This window comes from Bombus pyrosoma, linkage group LG8 (assembly GCF_014825855.1).
Source record: "Bombus pyrosoma isolate SC7728 linkage group LG8, ASM1482585v1, whole genome shotgun sequence".
NCBI classification, from domain to species: domain Eukaryota; kingdom Metazoa; phylum Arthropoda; class Insecta; order Hymenoptera; family Apidae; genus Bombus; species Bombus pyrosoma.
Window position 1 is genome coordinate 5,028,906 of NC_057777.1, and position 14,475 is coordinate 5,043,380.

At 29.5% G+C, this 14,475-nt stretch overlaps 4 protein-coding genes across 7 annotated transcripts in view; 2 read left to right on the forward strand and 2 right to left on the reverse strand.

The window, feature by feature from the left end:
• Positions 1–46: 46 nt before the first annotated feature.
• Positions 47–1,799, forward strand: LOC122569912 (protein Tube). Of its 2 annotated transcripts, XM_043731561.1 has the most exons (4): positions 47–185; positions 277–466; positions 581–744; positions 812–1,799. In XM_043731561.1, exons 2-4 carry the CDS (start codon positions 297–299, stop codon positions 1,513–1,515), a joined length of 1,038 nt encoding a protein of 345 aa, XP_043587496.1. In that variant the 5' UTR covers positions 47–185; positions 277–296; the 3' UTR covers positions 1,516–1,799. The 2 variants fall into 2 exon arrangements, with proteins under 2 accessions (XP_043587496.1, XP_043587495.1); XM_043731560.1 differs by having other exon boundaries at positions 162–466; positions 812–1,798.
• A 533-nt stretch (positions 1,800–2,332) lies between these two features.
• LOC122570360 (rabenosyn-5) lies at positions 2,333–4,839 on the reverse strand. Its single transcript, XM_043732566.1, has 7 exons — positions 4,554–4,839; positions 4,281–4,406; positions 3,917–4,057; positions 3,677–3,838; positions 3,245–3,596; positions 2,741–3,128; positions 2,333–2,651 (listed from the first exon to the last, which is right to left on the reverse strand). The coding sequence occupies exons 1-7, from the start codon at positions 4,687–4,689 to the stop codon at positions 2,424–2,426; spliced, it is 1,533 nt and encodes a 510-aa protein (XP_043588501.1). The 5' UTR covers positions 4,690–4,839; the 3' UTR covers positions 2,333–2,423.
• A 215-nt stretch (positions 4,840–5,054) lies between these two features.
• Positions 5,055–6,984, reverse strand: LOC122570378 (ADP-ribose glycohydrolase ARH3-like). The gene is made up of 6 exons (XM_043732601.1): positions 6,583–6,984; positions 6,334–6,491; positions 6,041–6,259; positions 5,847–5,959; positions 5,557–5,785; positions 5,055–5,440 (listed from the first exon to the last, which is right to left on the reverse strand). Exons 1-6 carry the CDS (start codon positions 6,752–6,754, stop codon positions 5,273–5,275), a joined length of 1,059 nt encoding a protein of 352 aa, XP_043588536.1. The 5' UTR covers positions 6,755–6,984; the 3' UTR covers positions 5,055–5,272.
• A 1,704-nt stretch (positions 6,985–8,688) lies between these two features.
• The window catches only part of LOC122570089 (Kv channel-interacting protein 1), a 28,859-nt gene continuing 23,072 nt past the window's right edge, over positions 8,689–14,475 (forward strand). For 2 of the 3 annotated variants that reach the window (XM_043731957.1, XM_043731958.1), the window contains exon 1: positions 8,706–9,008. The gene's annotated coding sequence lies outside the window, so the exon portion shown is untranslated. Of the gene's footprint in view, positions 9,009–14,475 lie in introns of all 3 variants that reach the window. The other variant, XM_043731959.1, reaches the window with a different exon arrangement.

Below are 14,475 nucleotides of genomic sequence, written 5' to 3' on the forward strand. Positions count from 1 at the left end.
TTATTATATACTAATATTTTTATTGTTATTTATTTTTTATTATAACCTTATATACTAATGGATAATAAGATCAACAGAGAGACAGAGAAATACACTTTTTTGTTTTTCTCTATAGTGGTCGCTAGTCATGTGACCATATATCCGTAATTATGTATGAAAATTCAAAGAATTGAGGTTAAAAAATCGTAAGTCGTTAGAAACTATTTTCCAGTTTTATTGCTGAATTAATATAAGATTATTTCTGTATTGCCTATTTTTATTTATGTTTTATAAAAGTTGAAGGATTTATAAGAATAATGTCGCAAAGTACAATTTGCTTCGACACAGAGATACGAAAATTAAGGCCTGCGGAATTATATAAACTGGGACAAATATTAAGTGTACAGGATTCATGGAAAAAGTTAATGGCAATTATACCAAAGGATAATGGCTCTAATCTGCCAAAATTTAATGTTGAACATTTTAGGTATACAGTAGCAAATATCAATTAAAATTGTATTATACTTTTATTATAATATTTTATTATACTTAATATAAAGTAAACTATGTTTCTCATTTATTATTGCTTAAACTTTCATAGTATGATTGAGCAAGCTGCACAGCAAGGAAATGCAGCAGAATTATTTTTATCAGAGTGGGGGACAATTGGTAAAAGGAGACCAACATTGGGTTATTTATTAAGCCTTTTAACAAAAGCTCAGTTATTTAGAGCTGCAGATTATGTTGCTGGAGAACTACTAAATGGTATAATAAAAAAATGCTATAAGTATATAATTATTGTAACTTAAATAAAGTCCTTACTTTTTTTTAGAGGAACTTCCAAAACGGCCACAATACGGACCTGCAGCACCTGTAGATATCTCTAACGAAATAAAGAGATTATTGGAAGATAAGGAGGAACTTGAAAATTTTAATTTTAATGAATCTTTGATATTTGAATTACCTACGCAAGTTGATGACAATGAAACAGTTAATCCTAATGTAATGAATGATAATTCTTTGGAAAGAAATATGCAGTCAACACAATTGATTTCTTCAAAAGGGAAACAGAACAAAAAGCAATTAGAAAATAATGAAGGAACATTAAATGCACAAATGTCAGATTTGATGAAATTTAGTAGTGAAAAAAATGTACAAGAATGTAGAAAACAAGAACAAGTACTCAAGCAACAAGAAATATCATCTGATGAATTGCCTGTTTTTTTAAATCAGTTTGGACAATCTGCAGAACAAACGAAATTATATCAAGAAGTATTATCAAAAGAACTTCCTATATTTTTGAATAATACAATTTTGTCAAATGAAATTTTAACCAATTACAAAACAAAGGATTCATTACATTTATCCAGTAAAAATATTGATAAAAACGAAATATCTTCTACTGAATTACCGCAATGTATTGTTGATCTTCGTTACTCTGATAGTACATGCAGTCTCGAAAATAACACGAATGTAGCGCAAAATGCATTGAGCTCGAAAGAATTACCAGTTACAGTACTAGAATATAATGAATAACGCAGGATTTAATTGTTTTAGTAATTATATACATATTTTATACTTTTTTCATTTATGAAACATCTAACATTCCAAAATGATGAGCATTATTTATAAATACATATTTTTATAAAATATTTGTAAAGAGAAAATTAAATTTTGATTTAGGTAAATTAATTTTTCATGAAAAGGCATACCGTCCCATTATTCTTACATTAAGCATATACATTATGTATATACCAATGGTTTATTTAAAAACTACAGTGTATAAATAAATATTATAAGTTTATTTTATAAAAATAATATACTTTCCTAATCTTATATAAATATTATATTAAGAATCCATATTATAGTTTATACAAATATATATGTTAAGAGAAGTTTGAATTATAATATACATATATATATATACATATGTATATTATAATTCAAACTTCTCTTAACATATATATTTGTAAAAACTATAATATGGATTCATATATATATGTACATATGTATATTCTTATATATATATAAGAATAGATTTAGTTTTATGAACTTGTTTGTATGAAGTCAAGTGTGAGAAATATGTAATTATGTGTGAGTTTCAGATAATATTGTAAAACCAGATACATTTCTAGGCTGTGGAACCGAAATTAAATAAATAATAATAATATTGTATTAAAAATCATATATATTTTTCAATATTAATATATACAATAATAATTTAGTATATTAAATGTATACATTACGAAATATCATCATGATATTTATAATTAAATTCATGAATGCAAAGGAACTTTTAAAGTACATCACGTTGTGCAATAATACATGAAATGGATGCAGTGATACGTGAAACTTTCGATATAATGGGAAGGTTTATTAAGTCTTACTTAAACCCGATAAGAAATACAGAATTACCTAATAAAAAATGCAGATATGTGTATACTTTATCCATCGCTGTTATTACTTTCTCTCATTGTGAAGTAGGCGCTTTGGAGCTCTTTAAGATTGCATTCTAACGTTGCAACCTCATCATATCTGCAATCTGCTTTAGCTTGCTTAATGTAAGCTCGAAGATTACTCATTTGCTCAATTATAGGATCCATAGAAGATGGCATTATGGGAGTAACGCTAGATGGACCCCAACCTTGTGATTGATCTAGTACCACATTTGGCTATGTGAACATGACATCAATGGTATTAAATTAAAAATAGGAGATTTTGATAAAACTTTTTTTCCGTTTATTCAATAAATTAATATCACCTGATTTTCTTTCATAATGGGTCGAACTTCGAGGTTCCATGTCTCCCGTTTACGTTGCTCTTTCGGTCTTTCTCTTTGTTCTTCTTCCAATTGTCTTTCATACGCGATTCTAGCTTCTATACGTCTTTGTCGTTCCTTCTGTAATTCCGCGTATCTCTCTTCTGAAGGTAAAGCTTGCACGCTCAATAATTCTTCTTTCAAAAAGATCATCGCAGACACTCTAACCATATGATGCAATCGAAGTTCTTGATCCTGCGGAGGATTTTCTACGCATCTCGTTCCGAGTACTGAAATTCTTTTGCTAATTAAATCTATATTCTCGCCTAACTTTGCGATCTTATTTCTTAAAGCTTGAGCATCTTCTAAATTATATGTGGATTCCCCCTCACTGAAAAACATATCTCTTAACTTCGTACGAGTAATTTTGTGCTAGGAGCAATATAAAATTGTACACAAATGTTATAGTGTTACAAATGTCCATTTTACAATTATTGGGCCACGTACTTTAAGGATTCCCACATTTTGTTGTACATTTTCACGTGTTGCGAAGCTTCTTCCATATATGTCCTCAGCTTTTCATAAAATTGGCATACTATCGGTTTATCGAAATGTTTCGCTTTTTGTTTTTCTCTCGCATCAAGCAGATTCGCACAGTGCGTACAAATTCTAAAATGCTGCTCACTACCTGTTGAATCGTTAACCAAGGATAGTACACTATTTAAACTACCACTGGATGGTGACCTCGCCAATTTTGTAAGACCAATACCCGCACGTACTATACGTTCCGAAATTGGTCGTTCGGAAGTAGGAGATACTGCTGAATCATCTTGTACAGAAACAGGACTTGTCATTTTTCCTGTAAATGTAAGGAATTAGATTTCTATAAAAATTTTTTTTTCAATATCTTTTTCTTTTAATAATTTTGAAACTACCAACTTGCATCTTGTAACGATAGAAATATTGTACAATTGTGACACATAACAGCTCCACAAAGTCTACAATGATGTTTTCTTCTTGCGACATGAAAACTTTTTGCACAAGTAGGGCATAATTTTACATCTTTTTCATCTATCCATGGCACAATGGTGCGTTCATGAACTATCATAAAAAAATATTAATATTAAAAATATTAGTTAATTTTTCTTTGTAAAATGAATAATAAAATTTGTATTCTACCTTTTCTATCAACTGGATCAGATGGTAAATTGTTTAATAATTTATCTAATCTTATGAGAAGTTTATTTGTTTCTGTAGAGTAACGTTCCAATCTCATATTTCTTACTTCTTTAAAATAGCTTGTATGTGACGTCATTGCACCTGAAAATTATTAATACATAATTATATAACTTTTCTTTTGAAGCATCTATAATTCATTTTAAATTCTACGGATCTTTTGTTAACTTTTTAAAAGATAGCTTGAATATATCTCTATTATCTTCTCCAGTGTATTATAAATTTCTTTTCTTCAAAGTAAAATTGTTGTAATATTAAATTCTTTAACATAAATCAATATCAAAGAGGATTTTATCTTTATCAATACCTATTTCTTGAGGTCCCCAATTAAGTTCTGGGCTACGTTGCCTAGTAGTTGATGGTATACTATTTGCGAAGGAATCTGACATTTCATCTTGCTTTAAAATCTTCTTTTTAGCCTTACCAAAAAGATCTAGAAAAATAAAATGTAAAATAAAAAATTTAAATATTTGTGACACACTTACTTTCAAAATACATTATCAATTTTTATAATGCATTAATATGTTTGTTTAATAAATTTATAAGATTTAAGGATAATTATGAAAGTTTGAAGTTTTACCTTTAAGCGACTTCAAAATTTCTGGATCATCTTTATGGAAATCCTCGAAATGTTTCGTTAATTGATTAGGTGCTTTGAAATCTGTCATACATATTGGACAAATAAATCCTTCTAATACTTCCTCGCAGCCAGCCATTGTAAAATTTTATATTTAAAGGATTTCTACTATCTTTTTTTGTAATTTCTTCTTAACTTATACTCCACAGAAATCATTTGTAGGCGTCTCTTCAATCGTGGATAAGCAACGTGTTTTCTGAGCAGCCATATTGAATCCTATCAGCTGAGAGAAATGTCAAATTTCTTTTACATAATTCAGCTTAATAAAAGTTAAATTTTTAAAATTAATTTTCTGACCTATTTCCATGATTTATTTGGATAAAAGCCTTGGACAGTTAATATTTTATTTCTGGACATTGTGTTCTATTATTAATTAGAAAGTATTTGCATTATACATATAAAATACTTTCTTGTAATTTTAAGAATAATTAAAACTATTTAAAAGATTGTACAGATTATTTATTCGATAAATGTACAAATTCATAATAGCTATAGGTACATAAGATGTTATAAATCTGTCGTAAAAATATTTCACGAATAACTTAGCAATAATTGAGTAGATAACAAAGACAGTCTTAATGATAATTACATTTCTACAAGATTCTTATTAAAAAATAAAACAGTTATTACATTTGATCTTGTGCGTAAATAAAAGGAAATTTCTATTGCGCTACCGACAATTCAAGTAGTTTGTCGCCTAAAATTCGAAATTCCTCTGAGGCTTCACAATGTTGTAAAAGATTACTACTAATTTTTTCTTCTCCATAATACGCACCGGCTATCGCTCCAGTCATACTACCAATAGTATCTGTATCACCACCTAAACTGATCTGAAAAGTAATTTTTGTTTTATGTATAATTTTTAATTAAAGAGAAAAAAATCATTGATATTAATAATCGTAACTTTATCATTATTCTACTCAGAGAGGTAATATATTGTACTTACAGCATATTGAACTGCTCTTCTGAAAGGATTATCTGTCTGTATACCCATGATTGGTTTTTGTGCTCTTAAAAAACAAAATATTGCAGTAGGTACTGAATACAAAGCTGCAACACTATTTCCCAACTTTTGTATCACTTTTTCATCGTGTGAGCCTTTAGCATCTTCAGATATTAGTGATTTTACCATACATAGCTGTACTTTGTATGGTTGCGGTTCTGATAAACCTAATCTGCGAAAAATAAGCATTTTAAACAAACAATAATTTTTAAAATTGTATTTTCTTATGTTACCCTTCTTCATCTTTTTCTATTTGATCCATTTTATGAATCAAATCATCAATAAAATTTGTTACATTTAATTCTTCATTTGGATTTAAATGCAGACTTTGATAAATTGCTGTTGCCTGAAAAATAATAAAAATATATTTGGATTATAATTACTCAATGAAACTATAACATGTTAATGAATTTATAAGCATAATTACTTGCAAAATAGCCCCATCTATTCCAACTTTATGAGTATGAGTAATCTGAGTCACTTTCCTAACTGTATCTAAAAGTTTATCATAGTTTTGATATGAGAATAGTGCAATAGGTGCAACTCTCATTGCACCACCATTTCCCCATGACCCTTGTCTATTAAACTGCTCCTTGGCTGGACTTACAATGTCTGCAAATTTGTTACCCCGTAATTTTTGAAATACCTTTAACAAAATTAGAATCTCAGAATCAATCTCTGTGTCAGGATTACAAAATTATGATAGATGTAACATCATACCGTTACAACACCCATACCATAGCCTCGATTAGGTTCTTGGTAATAACTTTTAACAAATCTTTTTGCAACATCAACAACGTCTAATTCCTTCTGGTCAACCAGAGATTTAGCCAAAGAGTAAGTCATAGCAGAATCATCTGTAAACTGCATGACAGGTGCTATAGAATTAAAAAAAAGGTTCTATAGAAAAATACTATTATTTCTATATTTTATATTATTTTATAGAATGATGATTTTTTAAATACATACCTTTGAATGGTGGACCTTCCAATTTATCAAATGATTTTTGTAAAACTAATTTCATGCCGCTTGTTAACTGATCGCCGCTATCATAAGGGCTACCAGTGCAATCACCGATTAAAGCACCAAGCATTGTACCGCGAAATTTGCTTTTTAATAATGATAAATCCATCTTTGCCATAACCTTCTTGCACCTCAAATTCTTTAACTAAATTTGGGGGTTTGTGAACACTTTAATGTAGGACTTAATATGATGTTTAAAGCGAAATCAAAGTAAATATTATGTTACGAAAGTCGATTACTCAGATAAATAATGATAAAGATAAAAATGATAGTTGTAATAAAAATAATGTAAATATCAATCTGATCACTTAGCTTTTGGACATTTTATTATACTTTATACCATACTTGATTATATATACATTTACAGACATATCAAGTTATTTACCGGTACGGTAAGATGTCTCTGCTTGTAAGTTCGTAAGAGAAATTTAAAATAAAAAGTCAATGAATGTTATTACATATACTGTCATAGTTATAATAAGAAATTATGACTACTGCTACTACTAATCTAAATCAGTACGAATCGAATCAATAAATAGAAATTTAGTTTTGTTTTTTTAATATAAATAATATAAATGAAATGTAATCCATTATTATATCATTTCAACTCGTAAAAAAATTAATTTTTATATATCCTTTTTATTTTTATGCAATAAAATCGATGACAGTGCGCATTTAACATATAATGAAATTTAATAATTTATCGATTATTAGTCGAATTACAATTTTCCGAAACAATCTTTTTATAATTGTAGTGCATTACATTTTAAAAAATTAGTATCCAATTTTGCAAATCAATCTTCATAATACTAATCAAATTTTCCATTCTTTTACCAGTTATTTTATGAAATTATAGTTTTTATAGTCTATTTCTTAATGTTCTGTTTAAATTATATCCGATATGAATTGAGAAAATTTTATAAATTTTTTTTTAGAAGTTTGTTTTCCTTATATTTATGATACAAAAAGAAATAATGAAAATAAGATGCGAATTTAATTAGCTTATTACTAGGGACGAAAGTAGCGTGTATTAAATTTTGGTAAAGCTTGTATGTTGATGGTATCATGTGTTAGTAACTTTCCGATATAATTTTATTTATAATAGAGTAATTGTGCTTGGATGTATGTCTTATTTGCATCAAAATATAACGTTATTGCAGAGATCGCTCACAAAAGAGAAGATAATGTAACATAAAAAAATATTCTTAATTATTCTAAAATGCTTTAAATATTTTAAACAAAAAATTTATTACAATATTTTGATTTTATTTTATTCAAAGAATGTGGTTCAATATCTTTTTGTATAAAAAGAAAAATTTTTAAATATATAGGGTGATTAAAAATTCTAATTGTATATTCTTTCGATAAAATTATGTATTTTTCGATTATAGATCGGTTTCCCCGATATTTTACAAACAGGTATATAAACTGAGGCCATTAAAAATCAAATATTTCATACGAGGAGAAATAAGAGGAAGAAACAAGTAGTCAGTTAACAATATTCAAATCATCTAGTGGAAGGGGAAAGCGCTATTAATTAAACAAATCTCTCCTTAGTACATTTATAATTTCAAAAGGTACAAAAATCGGACAGGCATATAATAATAAGATATGATCATAAAATCAAGAGGAATATGGTTAAATAAACATGATTTCAGGAGATACGAAGACACATGTACATATTATTTCTGTTTAAATAACATAACAATATAACCAAACTATCTAATGGAGGGGGAAACAACCTTGAACAATTAAAATTTCTTAGGACAAGAATCATTCTAAGAGGTATGTACAAAATCAGGCAACCTTATCTTCTAAACAATCTCATCATTCAAGTAATTTTTATAACACAATGTATTTCTTGCAGTATGTAAAAAAAGAGGGAAGAGGAGAGACAAAGGAGAATAGGCGAGTTAGTCGATGGGAAAACAGAAAGGAGCTCGCTCGTTAAGGGTAGTTTCCTTCCGTGGGGAAGGATCGTATGGGGGCGAAAAAGAAGGAGGGCGACGATTGGGCGGGGCAGAGGATGCGTGGTCCGGTCTAACCCGGCCACATCCAGTCTGCCGCCGACTACGTAGTTGCGCAGTATCGTTGTTGAGCGTTGTGTGTGCCACTAGAAGAGGATATAAACGGTATGCCGGTGCTCGGGCTAGCCTGACTCTCTTTCTTCGGTCCTTCGTCGAACGTCGCGTCTCTTCTTCGACCCAGGGTCGTTCACCCTGCAAGTCCAGCGTGCTCGCGTTGTCCTTCAAAAAAAACGAATACATACTCTGTTTTTCTGTTTCTCTCTCTGTGGCCTCCTTCGTTTGGTCCACCACGTCCTGATCGAATTCCCAGCGAGTTGGCTGACATTTCTTTCTACGCGGAGAAACGTAAGCGACTTCTCTCTGTTATCTTGCCGCCAGGCTGTTGCCATTTTCGTGCGCTCGCGCGAGTCAAGGAAACTGTATACTTGATAGATAAGGTTATTGTAAGGAGGTTAGAAAAGAATGTTTTCATTCTTATACTGTTGATTTTTTTTTAGAGATTTCTGTGTTTGTTGTTGTTAGGTTTGGTTTTGTACGTTGAACATTAGGATTGTTTTGGGGTAAATGGGGCTCAATTGATTCGCCAGGATTAAATAAATTAGTAATGAATTGAATATTTAAAAAGGTTGATAATAGATCGAATATTTAAGAAAGGATAATCAAAGTATTTTCGTATTTTTTACATTTATTATTAGATTTTAAAAATTGATAAAAGTATTGTTGTATTCTATTCACTGTAACATAGTTATTCTATTCTGTGTGCTAATATTTTCTAGAGGAAATTTAGATAAATAGAAACAACTTTTATTTGTTAAATAGAGGTAATCAAGACAAGAGTAAAAATGTATTATTCCAGATAATTACATTTTCTGTCTTATACAAATATTATTATTTTCCTCAAAATCTATACAAATATTATACTCTATTCACTATACATCGCTACTCTAGAGTGCTAATATTTTCTAGATGAAGCTATGTAATGAATCAAACAGATAGTATTCTTTTTGTGTCTTTTATATCCGTTGTTACTTTTCTAAATTATACAAGTTCTATTTGGTATTTTATTTACTATAATGTTGAATGCTAATACTTCTTAACATTGAACTGAATAGTTTTCAACAAAACATCTATTTATATCTTTTTTAATAGAAAATAAATTAGGATAGTAAGAGATAATTTCAGATTTTTTAGCAACGATATTTCGTTTTCAAAATGAATAGCCAAATACAGGTGCGAGCGTTACGTAATGTTATTTTACCGTGCGCCCCGGTGTGGCAAATTGTCCTTTGTTTCTATTGTTCTCTGGTAAGGGACGATATTTTATACTTATTCCATGCTGTTTCCGTAAGCTAATAAGATTTATTATGGTACAGCGACGTGTTGTACGACACGAGCGAAATAATCTTTACACGTGATAGATGCACAAATAAAAAAATGCAGTTCCTATATTTTGTTAGTTCAAAAGAAGAAATGGTCTTACAATTGTGGACAAGTTAGAAACTTTCTTTGAAGAGTAATAGTAGCAATATCTCGAGTGGATGCTCGCGTAGCCTGGTGAAATATTTAAGCTAGTTTAAACATAGAGCCATTCACGTTGGACATCCTTTCACTTTGACCAGCATGAAAGGATACTAAATTTTTCAACTGTAATAATAAACGATAATGTACACTGTTAAGTCAAGTACTTAATATTATCACTGTTTCTCTTTTCGTTCGTGTAATCGATATCATTTTTCAAAGTGGTAGCAGGATATTTAATTTTTAAATTACTTACGCAATTCAATTTAGTTTTCAAATATGAGAGAATAATATATTAGTTACAATAATAAATGATAATACGCCATATCTTTTTATAAAATAGCATGAAGTATTCTTTTTAATTATCATTTTTACATATTTTTAAATATTTTCTGTAACATTATGAAAAAGTGTTCAACTATGTAATTATCAGCATATGTACAGTAATGCAATATTTTTATATAGTATTATTATACATTTTTAAATTTTGTTTATACAATAATAAAAGTATATTCAATTTCGAAGCATTTTTTAACTTACTTTTAAGTTTTCTATTATGAAGATATTTAAATTGTAATATTTTGAAACATTATCTGTTACTTATTTTGATAATCATTTGTCACAAAATCAGTGAAATTTGTTGACTTAATCGCGTAATTGAGTTTTCATTCAATCGGTGTCATTAAGTCCATTTTATCCGTCAGTAGAATGAATGCGTAATGTAGATGATGGTAACGAAGATGTAACGCTGGTTTATTGTCGAAACGGTACGCGGCCATTGCCATAGAAAAGCAATTCGCCGGAAGATTTAATGCGGTGTGTAGCTAATTTCTTGCACGCATGGTATTCGGTTTACTTCACCGTCTATTTTTGATGGTACGAGAGCTGATCTGAAAATTTACTTCTGACAATAAGCATGTCTCCATTATTATTTAGAATAGATATATACATTTTTATAATGAGTCATTATCAATAATACATATCAAATACGCAAATAATTAAATGAGATTTATTGATCTAGCAATATATATTTTCTATATTTGAATAATATACGTAAAATCAAAGAAAAGCATTCCCTACAGAATATTATATTAAAATATTCCTAGAAAATTCTTTTCTTTGATGTTATATTTTATGAGGACATTATTATAAAATAATTAGCAAATTTTTCTCGTGATAAAGGAGAATAGTATAGGCTGATTTGCATGAATTAATTAATTCGTTTTCACCGTTCTTGTAACGAACATATAAAAGTGGGTAATGAGGGCCGCAATTAACGATTTGCGTAGCTTTACAGTAACTTCGTAGAAAAGTATATCCCGAAGTAAACTCGTGTTTCACCTTACCGTGACATTATCGATTATAATATTTGTATTTCTTTAAAAAGTCTCTTATATTAGGCATTTTCGATTATATCGAAAATTCGACGAATAAGTGAAACTACATAACTTACGGATATTATTATACATTTAGTTATATTTAATTATTTAAAATTTTATTTATATTATTTATTTTACAATAATTGCTTGAACGATATCGAAAGTTAACAGACTTCACATGAATAATTTAAATTTGGAAATCAAGAAAGATAGTAATCGATATACAATAAAAATAGTATTCTCTGAATGTGATCAAGCAAACGAATTAAAGGATTCATTACTCTAATTACATCAACTTAATATTGACATGAATAGGTACTACACTATATATAGTCCGCGCTAACATTACAAAATTGCTCTAGAAAGAATTTTTGGTACACCCCAAGATTTACGATACTCATCATCCCCCACGTTGAGAAGGTCGTAAAGGGGTTGAGGAGGGTTGTTGCAGAATGTGGGTGGATTTAAGCTGAGAGCATCGAAATTTATTCCAGAAATTCGCGCGTGCACTGCTTTTGCCAACTTCCCAATGAAACAGCGAACAACTGTATATCTAATATACAGTATAGACTATAGGTATAGACACCCAACGTTGTAACGAGGCTATGTATCTTTCATTTATACATGTATGTGTCACATAATAGCCATATACCTATGCGCCTATGAAAAATAAAAATTCGCTTTATCTATCGATCCTCGGCGGTCACATATGGGTACAATCATGATTCATTCCAACTTTACAACCATTTTTCTTTTTTGCGTTTCTCGCAACGGATACATAGAAAACGATAGGACGATTGTTACTTTCGTCGCGCGATAGCTTTTTATTCGGAGAAATTTAGGAACAGGTTGGTGCAGTTAAAACAGGTGTTTCGATGTTTGTTGGAATAAATTGAAAATGTTGGCTTTGTTGTGCAATATTTTGTAGATGGTACAGCTGATTTAGGACTGGTTCTTGGTGTAGGAAGGATGAAGATGAATTTTAATGTTTAAATTTTTTGTGATAAGAAGAATAATAATCCTTTTTCGGAATGGAGATGAATTTTAATGTGTAACATGGGAAAGGGGAACTGATTGTTTTACTATAGAACAACCACCATAAAATATTTCAAGTCGGTTGCCATGTGAAAAAAAATTCTAGAAATAGATTGAACCTCATATGTAGTTGGGAAGCAAAACGCTGAAAGTTATTCTTCCGAGTGAAAATCAATTTTAAAATGAATGAACACCAGCGTACACGATCTGCATATACAGAGGAAGAAATCGCCGGAATCGATAAGTCGATTCTTTGTCCGATGTTTCACTGTGTTTACGTTCGTTTATTACTTAATAAGTACAAAGTAGTACGAAACAAAGTAATTCAATATTGTACAGCAGCTCACGAAAGTATTCGGATATTTGTAAAAACTTTTTATGAACATATTATGTGTGCTATGCAAAACATTTTGAATTTTACTTCGCGCAGTATAATAGGAGCATCACGATTATATTGAAGAAGTTTAAGAGAATCTGAAAGTTATATATAATAATATATACAGAAAATGTACTAGAAATAGTAAATGTCTTGTAACTTTCATATACATTTTCAATTGGTTCTAAATTTTACCAATGTAATATACTTGTAGATTTGTATATTTGTATGTTCGTATATTTTATACAATACATAGTACAGTATAAAAGTTTTCTGTGGTATGTCTTTAAGTACTTTTGTTATCCACTGTATGTACAAGAATGAAACATTTACACCTTAAAATCAATTTCCACGTCCATGTCAAAATCAGGTTTTGTAATTGAATAACATTAAATGCTACATAATTGATTGAATAAATATTCTGCGATCATAGTGATATCAATTATAATATATTTTGAAATCAAAAGGGATTTAATCAGGTTTTATGGTTTAATTAAATTATCGTTCTATAATTATGATAATATTGATTATAGTCTATTTCAAAGTTAACGTATTGTCAACTGCATGAATGAGATATTACTAGGCGCTTCTAGTAAGTTTCCTAGGGGCATTTCTAAAAATCCTATACTATAAGAATTTAATAATAAGAAATTAAAAGGAAATATTCTGTTATTTTTCTGATCACATTATAAGAAAGAGTTTGTTAGAATAAAGTATAAAAATGTTTCTCCTAATTTATTAGAAAAACTAAGATCTATTAGAATGAAGCAAAAATCCGCTTCTTCTAATTTGTTAGGAAACTAAGAAGACTAAGAAAACTAGAATAGAAAATGGAGAATTTTCTCAAGCGGTTGGCCATGTGTTGTAGTAGAATTAATTTGGGACAACTATTGAAACAATCTGTTCGAGTTCACCAGAGGGTGTGAATTGGAATGAAACGATTTGAAAATGTCATTAGGGGGACCCTTTGAACCATCATCGATTCTTGAAAGGAGGTAGCGATGCCTGACGAGCATCCCCACACGTTTATCTTTTTCTCTCTTTGCTTCTTTACAGAACACGGTTGTGACATCGCGTTTGATTCAATAGGCGTTAACCGAGTGACCTGAATCTTGCCAACCGTATGGTAACCTTACGTAATTTCTTCTTTTTTTCTATTTTTCTTTTTTACAAAAATTACTGAAAGGACTTGTTGGTAAAGAAAGAAACATATAATACCCGAGAATAAAATCAGTCATCTTAAGCTGAATATTATGTACATTATCATTCACAAGTACCTGGATACTTGCTTCTTTTTAACAAGATGTATCTTAATAAATATAAAGTTATAAATAAGGAATTAATAAATACATATACTACTTTATACAATATTATCGAAAACAAGTAAAAAATATATAAAACAAGGAACCAGCATATAAAAATCACCTCAAACTACTTCAAATCTACTTGATACGACCACTTATACTTTAAGTAGAACAAGGCGCTATCGAGTCAGACCACGCGA

Coding starts and splice junctions, on each gene's coding strand:
- LOC122570378 (XM_043732601.1), bottom strand. CDS start 6,754: ATGGCAAAGATGGATTTATCATTATTAAAAAGCAAATTTCGCGGTACA. Junction 5,960..6,040: donor TAGATGGGGCTATTTTGCAA/GTAATTATGCTT, acceptor ATTATTTTTCAG/GCAACAGCAATTTATCAAAG. Junction 5,441..5,556: donor GAAGAGCAGTTCAATATGCT/GTAAGTACAATA, acceptor ATTACTTTTCAG/ATCAGTTTAGGTGGTGATAC.
- LOC122570360 (XM_043732566.1), bottom strand. CDS start 4,689: ATGGCTGGCTGCGAGGAAGTATTAGAAGGATTTATTTGTCCAATATGT. Junction 3,597..3,676: donor TCTATCGTTACAAGATGCAA/GTTGGTAGTTTC, acceptor TTACATTTACAG/GAAAAATGACAAGTCCTGTT. Junction 2,652..2,740: donor CCATTATGAAAGAAAATCAG/GTGATATTAATT, acceptor ATGTTCACATAG/CCAAATGTGGTACTAGATCA.
- LOC122569912 (XM_043731561.1), top strand. CDS start 297: ATGTCGCAAAGTACAATTTGCTTCGACACAGAGATACGAAAATTAAGG. Junction 467..580: donor TTTAATGTTGAACATTTTAG/GTATACAGTAGC, acceptor AAACTTTCATAG/TATGATTGAGCAAGCTGCAC. Junction 745..811: donor TGCTGGAGAACTACTAAATG/GTATAATAAAAA, acceptor ACTTTTTTTTAG/AGGAACTTCCAAAACGGCCA.